Source organism: Rana temporaria, chromosome 2 (genome assembly GCF_905171775.1).
Source record: "Rana temporaria chromosome 2, aRanTem1.1, whole genome shotgun sequence".
NCBI lineage: Eukaryota > Metazoa > Chordata > Amphibia > Anura > Ranidae > Rana > Rana temporaria.
The window spans coordinates 7,210,930-7,232,725 of NC_053490.1; the positions used below are offsets into that span (position 1 = coordinate 7,210,930).

Genomic DNA, 21,796 nt, shown 5'->3' on the forward strand with positions numbered 1-21,796 from the left:
TTTGAATAAAATTGTTCTATGAGCAACGTTGGCTCTATTTCTTTGGATATGTAAATAACGAATAAAAGAACATAAAAAATTTGATGTACAAAATGTTTGGAATTGTTTAAAAAAAAAGTAAAATTTTTTTGACCTTCAAAAACGTGTGTTTGGTTTTTATTTGATGCATATACAAAAATATTAATATTGGGTAATACATGCAATAAGGAAATTGTGGGGGGAAAAAAACTGCGCTAGCTAGAAAAAATATACCATGTAGCAGCCAGCACACAAACAAACAAAGTCAAGTATAAACAAAAACAAAATGTGCAGCGCTAAACTGAAAATTGAGTGAAAATGTTGCCAAAATCACATAACAAATGGAAGTGAATTTGGCCAAGGACTATAGAAAATGTGAATGGGAATTCACTCAGCATGAGGACAATGTTAATAATGGTCCAGATTCAGGTACGACTTGCGCCTCCGTAAATTTCCTGCGCTACGCTTGATTCACGGAGCAGTAGCTCCGTAATTTGCGTGGGCGCTCCTGAAAAACGCCCGGCGTAAGCGCGCGTAATTTCAATGATCCCATAGGGGGCGTGGATCATTTAAATTAGGCGCGTTCCCGCGCCGAACGTAGTGCGCATGCTCCGTCGGGAAACTTTCCCGACGTGCATTGCGGCAAATGACGTCGCAAGGATGTCATTTGCTTCAAAGTGAACGTAAATGGCGTCCAGCGCCATTCACGATTCACTTACGCAAACGACGTTAAATTTTTAATTCGCGACGCGGGAACGACGGGTATACGTAGCATTGGCTGCCCCTGCTAATAACAGGAGCAGCCTTATGCGGAACCCGACGAACGGAAACGACGTAAACTGCGTACGCAGGGCTCGCGTAGGGTTGTGAATCGGCGTTAGTATGCAATTTGCATACTATACGCTGACCACTACGGGAACGCCCCCTAGCGGCCATCGTAAGAATGCAGCCTACGATATGACTGGCATAAGAGCCTTATGCTAGTCATATCTTAGGCTGCAGTCGGCGTCTCGAGGTTCCTGAATCGGGGAGCATTCGAGACGCCGGCACAAGTAAGCAATTGCGCTGCGTAACTATGGTTACGCAGACGCAATTGCTTGTTGAACCTGGGCCACTGAGTCCATACGTGTGTTACCAAACAACAGGTGGATGGAAACACTGACCAGGTGCAGTGAACAGTGAAAAGTTCAGTGAACAAGAGTGTGGCCTTTCTGATCTTTGGCCTTGTCCATCCGGGTTCCTGTTCCTGAGAGAGGTATCTGACCCGATCGGTCCCATCATTCAAGCTGGAGTGACCATCCCGCAGAGCCATCCGCACAGAGCCCAGGGTCCGCTGTGACCACCCTGCCTTATCTGACTTGATGTTAGTACTAACATGCAAGTCCACCATAGCTGGTAAGAGTACCCATCCTCTATATGATATCTTGAAGATCGCTACAGACAAGCCATGATTATCTAAATTGGCATTACTTGTGAAGTGTTTTTTCTTTCCACTGTGAAGCATACCCATGAACTTTCTCCATTTGTTCACTGAACTTTTCACTGTTCATTGCACCTGGTCAGTGTTTCCATCCACCTGTTTGGTAACACACGTATGGACTCATTGGGGTGGATTCAGTAAGCAATTGCGTCTGCGTAACCATAGTTACGCAGCGCAATTGCTTAGTTGCGCCGGCGTAACGTCTTTTCTGTATTCAGAAATCTCGTTACGCCGACTGCAGCCTAAGATATGACTGGCATAAGGCTCTTATGCCGTCGTATCTCAGGCTGCATTCTTACGATGGCCGCTAGGTGGCGTTCCCGTAGTGGTCAGCGTAGAGTATGCAAATTGCATACTAACGCCGATTCACAACCGTAGGCACGCCCTACGTACGCATTTTACGTCGTTTGCGTTCGTCTGGTTCCGCGTAAGGCTGCTCCTGCTATTAGCAGGCGCAGCCAATGCTAAGTATACCCGTCGTTCCCGCGTCGCGAAATTTGAAAATTACGTCGTTTGCGTAAGTGAATCGTGAATGGCGCTGGACGCCATTCACGTTCACTTTGAAGCAAATGACGTCCTTGCGACGTCATTTACCGCAATGCACGTCGGGAAAGTTTCCCGACGGAGCATGCGCACTACGCTCGGCGCGGGAACGCGCCTAATTTAAATGATCCACGCCCCCTACGGGATCATTTAACCACTTAACCCCCGGACCATATTGCTGCCCAAAGACCAGAGCACTTTTTGCGATTCGAGACTGCGCCGCTTTAACTGACAATTGCGCGGTCGTGCGACGTGGCTCCCAAACAAAATTGCCGTCCTTTTTTTCCCACAAATAGAGCTTTCTTTTGGTGGTATTTGATCACCTCTGCGGTTTTTATTTTTTGCGCTATAAACAAAAATAGAGCGACAATTTTTAAAAAAATTAATATTTTTTACTTTTTGCTATAATAAATATCCCCCAAAAATATATAAAAAAAAATTTTTTCCTCAGTTTAGGCCGATACGTATTCTTCTACATATTATTCGTAAAAAAAATTGCAATAAGCGTTTATTGATTGGTTTGCGCAAAAGTTATAGCGTTTACAAAATAGGGGGTATTTTTTTATTTTTTTATTTTTTTACTAGTAATGGCGGCGATCAGCGATTTTTTTTTTCGGTACTGCGACATAATGGCGGACACATCGGACACTTTTGACACATTTTTGGGACCATTGGCATTTTTATAGCGATAAAATGCATTGGATTACTATAAAAATGCCACTGGCAGTGAAGGGGTTAACACTAGGGGGCGGGGAAGGGGTTAAGTATGCCTGGGTGTGTTCTTACTGTGGGGGGGGGGGGGGCCTCACTAGGGGAAACACTGATCCTCTGTTCATACATTGTATGAACAGAAGATCAGCATTTCCCCTGCTGACAGGACCGGGAGCTGTGTGTTTACACACACAGCTCCCGGTCCCCGCTCTGTAATGAGCGATCGCGTGTGCCCGGCGGGAGTCGGGGGCGAGCGCGCGCCCCCTAGTGGCGGCTCAAAGAGCTACGGGCTCTCGCCCAGGAGAGCCGACCTGCCGCCGTATAATGACGGTGCGCGGTCGGCTAGTGGTTAAATTACGCGCCCTTACACCGGGCAGTTTTAACGAGCGCCCGCGCAAATTACGTAGCTACTGCTTCATGAATGAAGCGTAGCGCAGGTAATTTATGGAGAGGCGCAGTGTTAAAACGGTACGCTGCGCCTCCGTAAGAGGGCGCAATTCGTACCTGAATCCACCCCATTATTAACATTGTCCTCATGCTGAGTGAATTCCCATTCACATTTTCTATAGTCCTTGGCCAAATTCGCTTCCATTTGTTATGTGATTTTGGCAACATTTTCACTCCATTTTCAGTTTAGCGCTGCACTTTTTGTTTTTGTTAATACATGCAATAGTCTGTAACCAGACCCGGACCTAGTCAGCTGAAGGACCCGGCCATTTTTTTTTGCAATTAATTGCGCGGTTATGCGACGTGGCTCTAAACATAATTGGCGTCCTTTTTGTCACTAAAATATAGCTTTCTTTTGGTTTTTCATCACCTCTGTTTTTTTTTTTTTTTCTTTTGGCGCTATTGGCAAGAATAGAGCATCAGTTTTGAACAATTTTTAAAAAGAGACGTATATCAGCATGATATATTTGAAAAAGATTTTTAAAATTACCTCGGGTGTGATAATAAATCGCTCCACAGCGGGTATACTATTGCGGAAGTAGGTGTCCATCTTCTGCAATCTACTGCTGAGTAGTTCAAGCAACTCATCAAAGCTGTTATTAACCACTTAAGCCCCAGACCATAATGCTGCCTAAAGACCCAAGGGGCCTGATTTACTAAGCTATGTGCGCTGCGCTGGTTCATGCATTAATTAGTACTCCGGGTGGAGGCTTAATTGGGCGCATGAACCAGCGTAGCAGCCGGCGCATTGAAACTAATATGTAAAGCCGCGCCGAACTCCCTATAGAAGTCTATGGGAGAAATCAAAAGTGTTCATTTTAAAGGCTAATCTGCAAGTTTTGTCCTAAAAAGTGTTTGGGGACCTCAGTCCTGTCCCAGGGAACATGTATCAATGCTTTTTTTATTTTTTAAAACGGCCGTTTTTTCGGGAGCAGTGAAATTAATAATTCTTAAAGTGAAACAATAAAAGTGAAATATTCCTTTAAATTTCGTACCTAGGGGGGGTGTAATGTCAGCATGTGAAATAGCGCATTTTTCCCGCACTTAGAACTCCCCCTGCACAAAGTGACATTCAGAAGGAAAAAAGTCATTTAAAAATTCACACGCGGCTATAATGAATTGTCGGCTCTGACAATTCTAAAGGGATTCATTCATAAAACAAACAAAAAAATGTGTAGGGGTTCCCCCAAATTAAATTACCAGGCCCTTCAGGTCTGGAATGGATATTAAGGGGAACCCCGCCGTAAAAAACAAAAAAAAAAAAGACGTGCGGTTCCCGGCAAATATCCATTCCAGACCCTTCAGGTCTGGTGTGGATTTTAAGGGGAACTCCACCCCAAATTGAAAAAAAAAATGGCGTGGAGTCCCCCTAAAAATCCACACCAGACCCTTATCCGAGCACGTTGACCTGGCCGGCCGCAGAAAAGAGGGGGGGACAGAGTGCGGCCCCCCCTCTCTCCTGAACCGCACCAGGCCACATGCCCTCAACATGGGGAGGATGTCCCCATGTTGATGGGGACAAGGGTCTCATCCCCACAACCCTTGCCCGGTGGTTGTGGGGGTATGCGGGCGGGAGGTTTATCAGAATCTGGAAGACCCCTTTAACAAAGGGGACCCCCAGATCCTGACCCCCCCCCTGTGTGAAATGGTAATGGGGTACATTGTACCTCTACCATTTCACCCCAAAAAAAATGTCAAAGTGTTAAAAATGACAGTAGCCGGTTTTTGACAAATCTTTTAATAAAATCTTCTTTTCTTCTTTCCTTCGGGTTTCTTCCGCTGCTTCTTTCTTCTCGTTCACATCTTGCCCGACGTGTTCTTCTATCTTCTCCGTCCGTCCTTCAGCCTTCTGGTCCCGCATCTTGCCCGTTGTCTTGTCCTGTCTTCTTTTCCGTCCGCCTCCTCGTCCGCATCTTGGGTCTTCTGCGGTGTTCTTCTCGTGCCCGGACCCAGCGTTTGAATTTGATTTGGCCGCCGTTTTCCCGCTCCTGGGACCCGCCCCCCTCTGACGCCACAAGTAAACTCCTTAGAAGGTCATGTGCGTCAGAGGGGGGCGGGGTCGCAGAGCGTCACACAGCGGGGGAATTCAATTTCAATCGCGCCGCCCGGAGAAGAAGTTCCCGCCGTGTCAAACTCATGTGACCCCGCCCCCCTCTGACGCCACAAGTAAACTCCTTAGAAGGTCATGTGCGTCAGAGGGGGGCGGGGTCGCAGAGCGTCACACAGCGGGGGAATTCAATTTCAATCGCGCCGCCCGGAGAAGAAGTTCCCGCCGTGTCACACTCATGTGACCCCGCCCCCTCTGACGCACATGACCTTCTAAGGAGTTTACTTGTGGCGTCAGAGGGGGGCGGGTCCCAGGAGCGGGAAAACGGCGGCCAAATCAAATTCAAACGCTGGGTCCGGGGACGAGAAGAACACCGCAGAAGACCCAAGATGCGGACGAGGAGGCGGACGGAGAAGAAGACAGGACAAGACAACGGGCAAGATGCGGGACCAGAAGGCTGAAGGACGGACGGAGAAGATAGAAGAACACGTCGGGCAAGATGTGAACGAGAAGAAAGAAGCAGCGGAAGAAACCCGAAGGAAAGAAGAAAAGAAGATTTTATTAAAAGATTTGTCAAAAACCGGCTACTGTCATTTTTAACACTTTGACATTTTTTTTGGGGTGAAATGGTAGAGGTACAATGTACCCCATTACCATTTCACATAGGGGGGGGGGCCAGGATCTGGGGGTCCCCTTTGTTAAAGGGGTCTTCCAGATTCTGATAAGCCCCCCGCCCGCATACCCCCACAACCACCGGGCAAGGGTTGTGGGGATGAGACCCTTGTCCCCATCAACATGGGGACATCCTCCCCATGTTGAGGGCATGTGGCCTGGTGCGGTTCAGGAGAGAGGGGGGGCCGCACTCTGTCCCCCCCTCTTTTCTGCGGCCGGCCAGGTCAACGTGCTCGGATAAGGGTCTGGTGTGGATTTTTAGGGGGACTCCACGCCATTTTTTTTTTCAATTTGGGGTGGAGTTCCCCTTAAAATCCACACCAGACCTGAAGGGTCTGGTATGGATATTTGGGGGGACCCCACGCCATTTTTTGGGGGGGTTTTTACGGCGGGGTTCCCCTTAATATCCATTCCAGACCTGAAGGGCCTGGTAATTTAATTTGGAGGGACCCCCTTTTTTTTTTTTTTTTTTTTTTTAATGAGCAATGACTCTATTCTTTATAGCCATGAGTACTTTAACCACTTGCCCACCGGGTTAATTCTGGCACTTCTCTCCTTCATGTGAAAATCACAATTTTTTGGCTAGAAAATTAATCAGAACCCCCAAACATTATATATTTTTTTTGCAGACATCCTAGGGAATAAAATGGCAGTCATTGCAATACTTTTTGTCACACCGTATTTGCGCAGCGGTCTTACAAGCGCACTTTTTTTGGATAAAAATCACTTTTTTGAATTAAAAAATAAGACAACAATACATTTTGCCCAATTTTTTTATATATTGTGAAAGATAATGTTACGCCGAGTAAAATGATACCCAACATGTCACGCTTAAAAATTGCGCCCGCTCGTGGCATGGCATCAAACTTTTACCCTTTAAAAATCTCGATAGGCGACGTTTAAAAAATTCTACAGGTTGCATTTTTTGAGTTGCAGAGTAGGTCTAGGGCTAGAATTATTGCTCTCACTCTAACGATCGCGGCGATACCTCACTTGTGTGGTTTGAATACCGTTTTCATATGCGGGCGCTACTCGCGTATGCGTTTGCTTCTGTGCGCGAGCTCGTCGGGACGGGGCGCTTTAAAATTTTTTTTTGGGGTTTTCTTATTTATTTTTATTTAGTTTTATAATGTTTTACACTGAAATAAAAAAATAAAAAAAAAATGATCAGTTTTCTTCCTATTACAAGGAATGTAAACATCCCTTGTAATAGGACTAGTGTGTGACAGGTCCTCTTTATGGAGAGAGGCGGGGTCAATAAGGCTGGAAAGCATGGTATTGAAAAAAAAAATAAAAGTTCTCATGCTTTCAGCTGCAATCATGTTCGTTCACCACAGTGGTGTAGTGTATAGCACTTTGACCTAGCAGCAAAAGAGTCGTTGGTTCGAATCCCGCCCGTGACAGCATCTGCATGGAGTTTGCATGTTCTCCCTGTGCCTGCGTGGGTTTCCTCCCACAATATAAAAACACGCTGTAAATCGGTTCCGGTCTAAATAAGCCCTAATATGCAGTAGTATATTTAGGTTTGGTTCTGCCCTAGGCCTGACTACATATCTGCACCTCCTAATAGAAAAATGACCCACCCCTTCCTGTCAAGGTCACACCCTGTTTTTGTATAACCCCGCCCAGTAATTTTCAGGGGACCCACACACTAGTTCTGGGGGGGCACTGGATTCCCTTAACCACTTCCATACCAGGCACTTACGCACCTTCCCGCCAAGCCAATTTTCAGCTTTCAACACTGTCGCACTTTGAATGGCAATTGCGCGGTCATACAACACTGTACCCAAACAAAATTGGCGTCCTTTTTCCCCCACAAATAGAGCTTTCTTTTGTTGTTATTTGATCACCTCTGCGGTTTTTTTTTTGCGCAACAACTAAAAAAAGACTGCAAATTTTGAAACAAAAAAAAGTTTTTATTTTTTTAGGTTAATTTTTTTGTAAATAAGTTTTTCTCTTTCAATTACGGGCACTGATATGGCGGCACTGATGGGCACCGATGAGATGGCACTGATGGACATCGATGAGGTAGTACTGACGGCACAGATGAGGTGGCATTGATTGGCGGCGCTGCTATGCGGCACTGATGGGCACTCATAGGCGGCACTGATGGGCACTCATGGGCGGCACAGATGGGCGGCACTTATGGGTGGCACTGATGGATACTTATGGGTGGCACAGGTGGGCACTGATAGGTGGGCACTGTGCATGGATGGGCACTGTGGGGTGGCACTGATGGACACTGTGGGGTGGCACTGATTTTCCGAGTCAGTGCCCATTTGTGGGCACTGATTGGCATCTTTTTTCTTATTTTTTATTGCTTTTTGTTTTTTTGTTCTATATTTTTTTTGTTTTTGCACACCCTGGCATCCCTGGTGGTCCAGTGTGGTGATCCGAGGGGGGGCTGCGCTGATAAACAATCAGCGCGAACGCCCCCTGTCAGGAGAGCCGCCGATCGGCTCTCCTATACTCGCGTCTGTCAGACGCGAGTGAGGAAGAGCCATCGATGGCTCTTCCTGTTTACATCGTGATCAGCCGTGATTGGACACGGCTGATCACGTGGTAAAGAGTCTCCGTCTCCGTGAGAGACTCTTTACCGAGATCGGAGATGCAGGGTGTCAGACTGACACCCCGCATCACCGATCGCCGCACTGCGTGCCCCCACAGGCGCGTGCGGCATGAAATCCTGCAGGACGTCCTGTCAGGATTGTGTAACCACTTCCCGGACGTAAATCGGCCATAGGCTGGGCGGGAAGTGGTTAATTAGCATAGTTTTTCTCTCACTTCCTGTTTGGCTATGGGGCAGGAAGTGAAGGCAAATCTCCCCAATTGGACACAGATAATACAAAATAAACTGACAGGGCCTATAACCCTCCCTCACTCTATCCAAAATTAAAGAAAAGAAAACTGGTTGATTATAGTTCTTGTCAGGGGCGGACTGACCATTGAGTCACTCGGGCACTGCCCAAGGGCCCCATGCCACTAGGGGGCCCCATCCGGGTTGCCAGGCTCAGTAAAACCAGGGACAGTATGTAAAAATCTGTGTTTTTTTTAGATCTGTCCCTGATATGTCCGAAAATGACATGCTTTTAATGTGAATATCCCAAGATTTTAGCTGCCCGCCTCTGCACTACCTCCTGGCGTGGTGGTCATCTGTAAGCCAGAGGGGCCCCATAATCTTCTATTGCCCAGGGGCCACATGAGTTGTCAGTCCGCCCCTGGTTCTAGTTTAAGCACAAATTTCATAGAGTTTTATTGAGAGCCCCAAAAAATATAACCATGCCAATAGGCCAGGATAGAGCGTTGCTAATATGTAGGAATGTGTGTGTTAGAGCACCCCACCCAATGTTAACTAAAAAATTATTAATTTGCAAATAAGTATTATCTGCTCATTTTTTGGGGATGTCTGCACCCCTGATAGTGACAACATTTGTGAGGTGTCTTCACCCTTTCTAATTCATTCACTTCCTGTCACATAGCCAAACAGGAAGTGAGGGTAAAACCTTACTAATATCTTTTCTTGGGGACACAGAGATCAAGCTAAATAGTTTCCCATTATGTAAATTGCACTCTAGCATTTTGCTGTGTACACCCCAAATTATTAGGGATCTTGGACTTTGGGGTCCATTGACTAAAGGCAAATCCACTTTGCACTACAAGTGCAAAGCAAGGAAGAAAGAAAACAAAACAACTTTGCTTCTACAGGATTGGATGTTAAAACCATCAGTGCTTCCTCTCTGATTTTCAGCAACTATGCTTGTACTGCAGAGTGGCTTTGCCTTTACTAAACCCCAAACTAAATAATCATTTGGGGCAGGGATCCTCAAACTACGGCCCTCCAGCTGTTTTAGAACTACACATCCCATGAGGCCTTGTAATGCACTGACATTCACAGACATGACCAGGCATGATGGGAATTGTAGTTCCTGAACAACTGGAGGGCCGTAGTTTGAAGACCCATGATTTGGGGTGTACACAGCAGTGCTGGAGTGCAATTTGCTTAATGGGGACACTAGTTAGATTGACCTGTGTCCCCAAGAAATGACACTGGTAGGGTTTTAACCTCACTTCCTGTTCAGCTGTGTGACAGGAAGTGAAGCCAATTTTAAGAAAAGGGACACAAAGCTCAACACAAAAATAAAAAAACACAAAGCAGGGGTTCTAACACTCACTTGGCTTCCCTCAAACACCCACAATTTGAATAGGATTGCCTTGCGCTAGATTTAAGCACAGTGCTGTAAATCAGCACGTCAAGCCTGTCCACCAATAGCAAACCCCCCCCACAGGCCATGTTTGCAGGTTTTCCTTCATCTTGCACATGTGCTTTAAAATACAGTCTGGACAGCAATTCTTGATAAGAGAAATCCACAAAACATGTCCTGTCGGGGGTACTTGAGGGCTGAGGACCACTGCAGAAAAAATAAAATACTTACCAGTTTTTGTCTTTAAAGTCATGGGGAATAAACATGGCAAACATTTCATGATTACACACCAGGAAAGAAGCTTAGACACACATAATTTGTTAGGCCCAAACCGATTTCAGCTGCAGCTGTCAACATATGTAGCATGAAAAAGTAACAAAAGACAAACTTAACAATTTTAAAGTAATTTTTATTGGTCAACAAAACAAGGAAAGCGAAAAAAGAACACAAACAAAAATACATTTCAAAATTCTAAACAACCATAGCTTCACACATTTTTCATAAAATAAGGCCACATAGACAAATACATCAAAGTGAACATCATTTAAAAATAAACCAAAACCATTGGCAAAATAAAACAAAACCCATGCAACAAACCACATTTGTGTTTAGCAACAGCATTTCTGCCAGCCTGCCCCTTCTGAGGGCAGCTGAGGACTGATCGATCCCTGCTTTTTATAACAGTGCTAGTAATGAAGCAATTGAAATCACATGAACAAATTGCAGTCTCTAGTTTGGGTGAGCTTGTAATTGGGCACACCTGCAATTAACCCAAACCACGCTCTATGAGCATCCAAGGAGTGTTTTTCACCTTTTAAAAAGAAAGGATAATTTTTTTCTAAGTGTTTGAGCATGCTCAGTTCATCACACATGTAGGAACCAAGCTGCAATGGAATGAGAGCTTTTTTTTTTTTTTGTTTCCCCTGATCTGATGCTTTCCAGCCTGAAGGGGAGGTGTTAAAGACAGAAGTAAACACGCACATTTAATAATCTATTTGTGGGAAAAAAAAGGTTGCCAATTTTGTTTGGGAGCCACGTCGCACGACTGCGCAATTGTCAGTTAAAGCGACGCCGTGCTGAATCCCAAAAACTTGCCCGGTCATTGACCAGAAATATGGTCCGGGCTCAAGTGGTTAAAAATTAACAAAACACAAAAGTGAGCCCAATTTTTGGGGATAATGTGAAAGATGATGTTACACTGAGTAAATAGATACCTTACATGTCACGCTTTACTATTGGAAACACTCCTGCAATGGGGCCAAAATGAATTCCGTGAATATCCCCATAGGCGACCTTTTATTTTTTTTTCCAGGTTACCAGTTTATAGTTACAAAGAAGGTCTAGTGGTAAAAGTATTGCTCTCGCTCTAAGGCACGCGTCAATACCTCACATGTGTGGTTTGAACGATGTTTATATATGTGGGCGGGACTTGCGTAAGTCCCGCCCACATATGTAAAAATTATTTTTACTTTTTGCTATAATAAATATCCCCAAAAATATATATTGTAAAAACTAAAAAAAACCCTCAGTTTAGGCCGATACGTATTCTACATCTTTTTGGTTACAAAAAATCGCAAATAGCGTTTAGTGTTTGGTTTTTGCAAAAGTTATAGCGTCTACAAAATATTTTTTTTTTTTGTTTTAACTAGTTATTGGGGCGATCAGCGATTTTTATCGGTACTGCGACATTATGGCGGACACATCGAACACTTTTTTGGAACCATTGGCATTTTTCTAGCGATCAGTGCTGTAAAAAATGCATTGCTTACTCTAAAAATGCCACTGGCAGGGAAGGGGTTAACACTAGGTGCGAGGGAGGGGTTAAATATGTTCCCTGGGTGTGTTCTAACTGTAGGGGGGGGTGGGACTGACATGTGTAAATGACAGATCGCTGTTCATGAAGGGGAACTCCAGACCCCAAAAAAAAAAAATAAGGTGGGTTCCCTCCAGGTGCATACCAGGCTCTTAGGCTTGGTCTGGAACATAAGGGGTTAAACCCGCGCAAAAAAAAATAGCTTGGGGTCCCCCCCAAGATCCAAACCAAGCCATTATCCCAGGCACGCAGTCTGGTCAGACAGGAATGGGGGTGGGGACGAGCGAGCGCCCCCCTCCCTCCTGAGCCATACCAGACCACATGCCCTCAACATGGGGGAGTGTGTGCTGTGGGGGAGGGGGGCACTGCCCCCCCACCCCAAAGCACTCTTGTCCCCATGTCGATAGGGACAAGAGCCTCTTCCCGACAACCCTGGCCGTTGGTTGTCGGGGTATGCGGGCGGAGGGCTTATCAGAATCTGAGATACCCCTTTAATAAAGGGGTCCCCAGATTCCGGCCCCCCACCCTATGTGAATGAGTATGGGGGTACATTGTACCCCTACCCATTCACCTGGGGAAAAAAATGGAAAAAAATAATACACCACACATGAATAAATTAATTTATTAGTCAGCCGGGGGTCTTCTGCCGGGGCCCCCCACCACCACCCCATTAGGCCCCGGGCTTCGCCATCTTCTGCCGGAACCCCCTTCACCAGTGAGGCTCCTGCCTTTGGGGGAGGGTCCCGGGCTACTACGACGGTTTCTGCGGGGGGGGTGCACTGGCACCCCACCCCCGTCTTCAGCGACGTAATTCACCGGGACCCCCTTCACCAGGGAGGCTCCTGCCTTTGGGGGAGGGTCCCGGGCTTCCACGACGGTTTCTGCGGGGGGGGGGTGCACTGGCACCCCTCCCCCGTCTTCAGCGACGTAATTCACCGGGACCCCCCTTCACCAGGGAGGCTCCTGCCTTTGGGGGAGGGTCCCGGGCTTCCACGACGGTTTCTGCGGGGGGGGGTGCACTGGCACCCCTCCCCCGTCTTCAGCGACGTAATTCACCGGGACCCCCTTCACCAGGGAGGCTCCTGCCTTTGGGGGAGGGTCCCGGGCTTCCACGACGGTTTCTGCGGGGGGGGGGGTGCACTGGCACCCCTCCCCCGTCTTCAGCGACGTAATTCACCGGGACCCCCTTCACCAGGGAGGCTCCTGCCTTTGGGGGAGGGTCCCGGGCTTCCACGACGGTTTCTGCGGGGGGGGGTGCACTGGCACCCCACCCCCGTCTTCAGCGACGTAATTCACCGGGACCCCCTTCACCAGGGAGGCTCCTGCCTTTGGGGGAGGGTCCCGGGCTTGTACGGTGTCTTCCGCCGGAGGGCGCCACTCTCCGGGCTTCTGCGATGCCTTCCGCTTCTGCCTGTCTCCTCCGCGGAGCACAGGGCTTGTCTCCGCTGTCTTCTTCCTTCTCTTCCATTCGATGTTGACACGACGAGGTCCGGCGCTGGAATGCCGTCTGAGCAGTGGGCATGGACTTATATAGGGCAATGCCACCATGTGACCTCAACCCATGTGACATCACATTCCCATCATGCCCAGGGAATGTGATGTCACATGGGTTGAGGTCACATGGTGGCATTACCCTATATAAGTCCATGCCCGCCGCTGACACGGCATGTCAGCGCGGAACCTCGTCGTGTCAACATCCAATGGAAGAGAAGGGAGAGGACAGCGCAGACAAGCCCTGTGCTCCCGGAGGAGACAGGCAGAAGAAGGAAGAGAGAAGAAAGAAGACGGAAGAAAGCCCTGGCTCCGCGGGGGAGCCAGGCAGAAGAGGGAGCAGAGAAAAGACCGGGGAGTTGGCGCACCCCCGGCAGAAGACCAGGAAGACCGGAACCCTGGCGGAAGGCACCGGAAAGACCGGGGGATAGGCGCCATCCCCCGGCAGAAGACCCCGAAGTCCGGATGCCCCTCCCTAATGAAAAAGAGCTTAAATGGGGTGGGGGCATCCGGCGGAAGGCTCCGGAGAGGACCGAGGGATGGCGCCCTCCCCCGGCAGAAATCACCGAAGCCCAGGGTCCCGGCAGAAGATCGGGAGAGAAGAAACCCCCCCTTCTAAGAGAGCTAAAGAAGAAAGGGGGGGCTCCGGAGCAGATTAATAAAATATTTTATTGTGTGGTGTTTTATTTTACTTTACTTTTCCCCCATGTGAATGGGTAGAGGTACGATGTACCCCATACTCATTCACATAGGGTGGGGGGCCGGCATCTGGGGGCCCCCTTATTAAAGGGAGCTCGCAGATTCCGATTAGCCCCGCCCGCATACCCCGACAACCAATGGCAAGGGTTGTCGGGAAGAGGCTCTTGTCCCTATCGACATGGGGGCAAGAGTGCTGTGGGGTGGGGGGGCAGTGCCCCCCTCCCCCACAGCACACACTCCCCCATGTTGAGGGCATGCGGTCTGGTACGGCTCAGGAGGGGGGGGGGCGCTCGCTCGTCCCCGCCCCCATTCCTGTCCGGGCCAGACTGCATGCTTGGGATGAGGGCTTGGTTTGGATCTGGGGGGGACCCCCGCGCCGAATTGGCGCGGGTTTAACCCCTCACGTTCCGGACCAAGCCTAAGAGCCTAATGTAGCCCTGAAGGGGGACCCGCGCCGATTTCAAGTTTGAAATTTGGCGCGGAGTTCCCCTTCAGGGCTGAAAACAGCTCGGAGATTCCCGTGCGCCGCGTCACGCAGCGCATTCACGGGTACGCCGCTTGGTATTTACCAAGATTTTCACGGCGTACTGACAAGGCGCACGGGAATCCCTGACTTTTCTCTCTGCGCATGCCCAGTATGCAAATGAACCTCCCGAGGTTCAGGCGCACTGTGCAAGCGATCTGTTTTCAAAAAACACTTTCCCTTTCAATTCGGCCCGCCAAACACTTCAAAACACATGTCACTTCACTTCCCCTGCATCCCCCCACCTCCCCCCCTAATAAACTCCCGCCCGAACCCCCGCAATTTACAGTTTAATGTGCCGTGCGCCAGGTCTGTACTGGTGCACAATGCACCCTCTCCTGGGCGCACGGAGCACATTAGTAACTAGGGAAATACACTGCACTAGCAGCGTATTTCTTTAGTAAATGGCAAAACGGCTGCTACTCCTGCTTTTACTCCATGAGTCATGGAGTAAAGGCTTGGTAAATCAGCCCCAAGGTGTTTTTACAGTTCGGGACTGCGTCGTTTTAACAGACGATTGCGCGGTCGTGCGACGTGGCTCCCAAAAAAAATTGGCGTCCTTTTTTCCCCACAAATAGAGCTTTCTTTTGGTGGTATTTGATCACCTCTGCGGTTTTTATTTTTTGCGCTATAAAAAAAAATAGAGCGACAATTTTGAAAAAAATGCAATATTTTTTACTTTTTGCTATAATAAATGTCCCCCAAAAACATATATAAAAAAAAAATTTCCCTCAGTTTCGGCCGTTACGTATTCTTCTACATATCTTTGGTAAAAAAAATCGCAATAAGCGTTTATCGATTGGTTTGCGCAAAATGTATAGCGTTTACAAAATAGGGGATAGTTTTGTTGCATTTTAATTATTTTTTTTTTTTTTTACTACTAATGGCGGCGATCAGCGATTTTTTTCATGACTGCGACATTATGGCGGACACTTCGGACAATTTTGACACATTTTTGGGACCATTGTCATTTTCACAGCAAAAAATGCATTTAAATTGCATTGTTTATTGTGAAAATGACAGTTGCAGTTTGGGAGTTAACCACAAGGGGGCGCTGTAGGAGTTAGGGTTCACCTAGTGTGTGTTTACAACTGTAGGGGGGTGTGGCTGTAGGAATGACGTCATCGATCGAGTCTCCCTATAAAGGGATCACTCGATCGATGCAGCGCCACAGTGAAGCACGGGGAAGCCGTGTTTACATACGACTCTCCCCGTTCTTCAGCTCCGGGGACCGATCGCGACGGAGCGGCTATAAACAAATAGCCGCGCCGTCGTCCCGGATCGCTCCCCGAGGGGACCCGACCGCCGCAAGTCGCGCGGGGGGTCCCGATCGGACCCCCCACCCACGTCTAGGCAGGGACGTACAGGTACGCCAATGTGCCTGTCCGTGCCATTCTGCCGACGTATATGTACATGCGGCGGTCGGGAAGGGGTTAAAGATAAATGGGGTTTTTAGTGGACATGGAAAGGTACAATGTCAAAAAGCATGAATCCAGATAATTTTGACTAACCTTTTTATGGACATCCTGGTGTAGTCCAGAAATTTCTCCTCATGGTCATGCAGGTCATTGTACATGACCCAAAATTGGCCTCTCTCTTCCCGACCAGCAATGACGGGGTGGATCCAATATCTGCGTGCCCTCTTCCTTCTCCTCTCTCTCTCTCTTGGTGTGTGTTAGTTAGGTCATGAGGTTGTGTTGGCATGAGGCTGAGCCAGGAAACTGGAAAATTGTTATCCATACTTACCGTAATTTTCCTTTCCTGGCTTCTGCCTCAGGACAGCACACACCCTCCCTGGGCCATCGCAAGCCATTCATAAGAACACCTCCACCAGGTACTGCCTGCCTTTTATCTCTCTAGACAGGGGTGTCCTATACGGGGTGAAGGTGCAGGGTTGACCCGAGGTTGTGCTGTCCTGAGGCAGAGCCAGGAAAGGAAAATTACGGGAAGTATGGATAACAATTTTCCATCATATTTTAGCAGACACCCTAGGGAATAAAATGTCAGGTTTTGCAACTTTTTATCTCGCATGGTATCTGAGCAACAATTTTTCAAATGCGTTTTTTTGGGGGGAAAAAACTGTTTCATGAATTTAAAAAAAAAAAACAGTAAAGTTAGGCCAATTTTTTTGTATAATGTGAAAGATGATGTTACACCGAGTAAATAGATACCCAACATGTCACGCTTTAAAATTGTGCACACTCATGGAATGGCACCAAACTTCGGTACTTTAAAAATCTCCATAGGCGGCAATTACATTTTTTTGACAGGTTACCAGTTTAGATTTACAGAGGAGGTCTAGTGCTAGAATTGTTGCTCGCGCTCTAACGTACACGGCGATACCTCACATGTGGTGTGGTTTGAATGGTGTTTACATATGGTGGGCAGGAACTTGCGTGTGCGTTTGCTCGTGAGCACGAGCTACTGGGGACAGGGGTGTTTTAATGTGTGTTTTTTTTTTTTTTTTACTTAATTTTTTTTTTACACTTTCTTTTACATTTTTTTTTATCACTTTTATTTCTATCACAGGGAATGTCATAGGAATTGTTTGTGACATGTCCTCTTTATGGAGAGATGTGGGGTCAATAAAATCACGATTTCATGCTTACCAGCTGCGATCGCAGCTTTGTTTACAACTGCGGGCCGGACGTGATGACCATCACCGGAAATCTCATATAGTCGTCATCCGGCGGCGGCGGCCGATTCTTTCTCTGGGTGCCCCCAATGGCACTGGAGAGCCCGGAGAAGCACCGGATGGCGGCAGGCGGGGGATGTCAACTCTCGTCACCTGTAAGAACGATCAAGCGGTGGAACTACCGCTATGATCATTCTTATGGTGCACAGAATCCCCGACTGAAAACAAGGATATCTGAATGATGCCTGTAGCTGCACCCATCATTCAGATATTCCCAGTGGGGTAGATTCAAAGGGCAATTGCGTCTGAGTAACCATAGTTACGCAGCGCAATTGCTTACTTGCCCCGGCGTATCGAATGCTCCTGATTCAGGAACCTCTATACGCCGACTGCAGCCTATAAAATGACAGGCATAAGGCTCCTTATGCCGTCATATCTTAGGCTGCATTCTTACGCAGGCCGCTAGGTGGCGTTCCCGTTGTGGTCAGCGTATAGTATGCAAATTGCATACTAATGCCGATTCACAACCCTACGCGAGCCCTGCGTACGCAGTTTACGTCGTTTGCGTACGTCGGTTTTTGCGTAAGGCTACGTATACCCGGCGTTCCCGCGGCGCGAAATTTGAAATTTACGTTGTTTGCGTAAGTGAATCGTGAATGGCGCTGGACGCCATTCACGTTCACTTTGAAGCAAATTACGTCCTTGCGACGTCATTTACCGCAATGCACGTCGGGAAAGTTTCCCGACGGAGCATGCGCACTATGCTCGGCGCGGGAACGCGCCTAATTTAAATGATCCACGCCCCCTACGGGATCATTTAAATTGCACGCGCTTACGCCGGGCATTTTGCCGGAGCGCTCACGCAATTTACGGAGCTACTGCTCCGTGAATCAAGGGTAGCGCAGGTAATTTGCGGAGGCGCAGCGGCAAAACAGTGCGCTGCGCCTCCGTAAAAACTGAGCAAATCTACCTGAATCTACCCCACTGTCGTCATATGACGTCCTTGGGCTGGAAGTGGTTATGGAGGGGTGTTCTCCCTCCAGTCATCTGCCCTCCGACTATCCATCAGAATGCATGTGCTCCCACTATGGGGACTCCTAAAAGTTAGAAGTAGTGGCCCGGATTCAGATACATTGGTGTATCTTTTGGCGGGCGTAACGTATCTCAGATACGTTACGCCGCCGGAAAATAGGGCGCAAGTTCCGTATTCAGAAAGAACCTGCGCCCTAAGTTACGGCGACGTAACGTCTGTGGTCCGGCGTAAGCCCGCCAAATTCAAATGGGAATGATGTGGGCGTGTTTTATTCAAATGAATGGTGACCCCGCGTATTTTACATTTTTTACGAACGGCGTATGCGCCGTTCGTGAAAGAATCCCAGTGCGCATGCTCAAAATTACGCCGCAAATCGTCATTGCTTTAGACGTAAACGTAACTTACGTACAGCCCTATTCGCGAACGACTTACGCAAACGACGTAACATTTTCAAAACTCGACGCGGGACCGACGTCCATACTTAACATAGGATACCCCTCACATAGCAGGGGTAACTTTACGCCGGAAAAAGCCGAACGTAAACGACGTAAAAAAATGCGCCGGGCGGACGTACGTTTCTGAATCGGCGTATCTACCTAATTAGCATATTCCTCGCGGAAATATACGGAAGTGCCACCTAGCGGCCAGCGTAAATATGCAGCCTAAGATACGACGTGTAAGAGACTTACGCCGGTCGGATCTTAGGGAAATATATGCGTAACTGATTCTATGAATCAGTCGCATAGATACAACCCCGCACACTCAGCGATACGACAGCGTATACGTAGATATACGCTGTCGTGTCTCCTTTCTGAATCCGGGCCAGGGTCTGCAGGATACAGGGTATCTTGCCGGGACCTGCAGCTTGCACATGTATTTGCAAATGTGTGCAACTAAACACCCATTTACTAGTTACCTTGAGGGGGGAATTGTAAGATCCTCAGAGACAAAGCTGCCTGATGTGGGCGGAGTCCTGGTTTAGGGGAACCAATCTGCTCATGTCTAGTAATAATCTTTGTATTTCTATTTTAGTAGATGGACGGGAGATGAGGAAAACCTCAGAGGATTGTCTCACTTTGTCTCCAGACTGTAAAGTAGAAGATGAGGACATCACACAGTATAGTCCAGGAGAAAACCCGATTACCTCAAATGTCCATCCGGCACCACACAGTGTAGATGGACCATCGTATTCCTCTTATCCCGAGGAATCTCAGACTGTGCGGGACGGTGCCGGACCATCGTATTCCTCTTATCCTGAGGAACCTCAGACTGTGCGGTACAGTGCCGGACCATCGTATTCCTCTTATCCTGAGGAACCTCAGACTGTGCGGGACGGTGCCGGACCATCGTATTCCTCTTATCCTGAGGAACCTCAGACTGTGAGGGACGGTGCCAGACCATCGTATTCCTCTTATCCTGAGGGACCTCAGACTGTGCGGGACGGTGCCAGACCATCCTATTCCTCTTATCCTGAGGAACCTCAGACTGTGAGGGACGGTGCCGTCCTTCCAACAGATAAGAGGTTTTCCTGTACTGAGTGTGGGAAATGTTTCCATTTTAAATCTGGTCTTACTGTGCATAAAAGATCTCACACAGGGGAGAAGCCGTATTCCTGTCCTCAGTGCGGAAAATGCTTTTTAAATTTTTCCCATCTTTATAGACATCAGAAATCTCACACGGGGGAGAAGCCACTTTCCTGTCCTGAGTGCGGGAAATGTTTTTCACAGAAGTACAATCTTTACACACATCAGAGATCTCATAGTGGGGAGAAGCCGTATTCCTGTCCTGAGTGTGGAAAATGTTTTTCACGAAAGTCCAGTCTTTACACACATCAGAGAACTCACACGGGGGAGAAGCCACTTTCCTGTTCTGAGTGCGGGAAATGTTTTTCAGATAAATCCAACCTTATTATACATCAGAGATCTCACACGGGACAGAAGCCATATTCCTGTCCTGAGTGTGGGAAAAGTTTTTCACGCAATTCCAGTCTTTACACACATCGGAGATCTCACACGGGGGAGAAGCCATATTCCTGTCCTGAGTGTGGGAAACATTTTTCACGGAAGTGCGATCTTTACAGACATCAGAGATCTCACACGGGGGAGAAGCCGTACTCCTGTACTGAGTGTGGGAAATGTTTTTCGGATAAGTCCAATCTTTACAGACATAAGAGATCGCATACAGGGGTGAAGCCATATTCCTGTCCTGAGTGCAAGAAATGTTTTTCAGATAAGTCCAATCTTTGCAGACATCAGAGATCTCACATGGGAGGAGAAGTCACGTTCCTGTCCTGAGTGAGGGAATTGTTCCTCACTGAAGTCCTGTCTTCCTGTACACCAGGGATCCCACACAACCCTTGAGGTGTATTAGTGCCTTGAGTGCGGGAAATGTCTTCTATATGAATGTTGCTGGACATCACAGCTCTCATGTGGGGAAGAAGCACTCCCTGATATACACCTCAGATATACTCCATGGCTGAACTTCATCATGTAAGAAACGGTTCATAAGGAGATCAAAGATCATCATAGACATGGATGATGTGTTGTACCGTGTTGGCCATTGATAGCAGTAGAAAAATAAAAATTGAGTCATTACCTTTCATTGGCTGAGTACATTTTGTGGTGGAAGATTTCACAAACACTTAGAGGTCTATTTGCACTACATTTACCGGCACTCACCCAGCTGTGACAAGTTCTGGCCATGTTTTATGTCATATGATCATTGGATTAATCTAGTAGCTGTAAAGTCGTATTGCACTATTTATACTGATGGAGGTATTTCAGGAAAATACCGTATTATGGCCACTAGATGGACCTCACCATCATAGGAAATCACTGTGTCATTAAAATACAGTGCTAATTTTTCAAGGCTGAGCTGAATGCTTGTCTCATTCATCCAATGAATTTCTACAAGTAGACTCCTTAGTTTCCTTCATCCGGCAGGATTCATACCAATACCCGAGATCATACTCAGTACAGTGCACACTGAACGATATAAAGGGTAAAGATGCAATATTTTACCTCATTGTTTTGGTAAAATATGAGGTTGTGCTGAGTAAATAGATACTGTAACGGGAGTCACTTTTGGGCACAAATTGAGCCAGAAAATAATGGACATGTCTTGGACTGCTGCCCACCTGTCTGTCTGTTGTGATGTAAATTAATCTAGGATAGCTTCTATGGGTCTTTCATTGTGGCTTGTGCTTGTGCCAATTGACCCTGTATTGTGTGAAGGTCTATTGATGATAAATGTGTGCCGGTGGGTGTGCTATGCGAGGTAAGCCTGCGCTTAGTACGCCCACCCCCTCCCACAAAAACCACCACACTTACACGCACTCAAAATTGGGTTAACATGCACGCACTTTGACCATGCGGTCTCTTAAAAGAGAGGCGAAGGACTAACGGGGCTGGTTGAGCGGGCTAGATCGTCTCACTCCCTTATAGGGAGTTCCTCTGCCCCGTTGGGCTTCAAAGCGGAGCAGG

The 21,796-nt window shown here is 47.6% G+C and overlaps 1 protein-coding gene across 1 annotated transcript; it reads left to right on the plus strand.

The window, feature by feature from the left end:
- The first annotated feature begins 359 nt into the window (after positions 1 to 359).
- Positions 360 to 20,608, plus strand: LOC120928139 (gastrula zinc finger protein XlCGF17.1-like). The gene is made up of 2 exons (XM_040339252.1): positions 360 to 447; positions 19,794 to 20,608. Exons 1-2 carry the CDS (start codon positions 360 to 362, stop codon positions 20,606 to 20,608), a joined length of 903 nt encoding a protein of 300 aa, XP_040195186.1.
- The last annotated feature ends 1,188 nt before the right edge of the window (positions 20,609 to 21,796 follow it).

Excerpts from the sequence above, each read along its gene's own strand:
- LOC120928139 (XM_040339252.1), top strand. The coding sequence starts at position 360 with ATGGAAGTGAATTTGGCCAAGGACTATAGAAAATGTGAATGGGAATTC. Across the intron at positions 448-19,793 it reads TAATAATGGTCCAGATTCAG|CTCAGACTGTGAGGGACGGT; the intron begins GTACGACTTGCG and ends ATCCTGAGGAAC.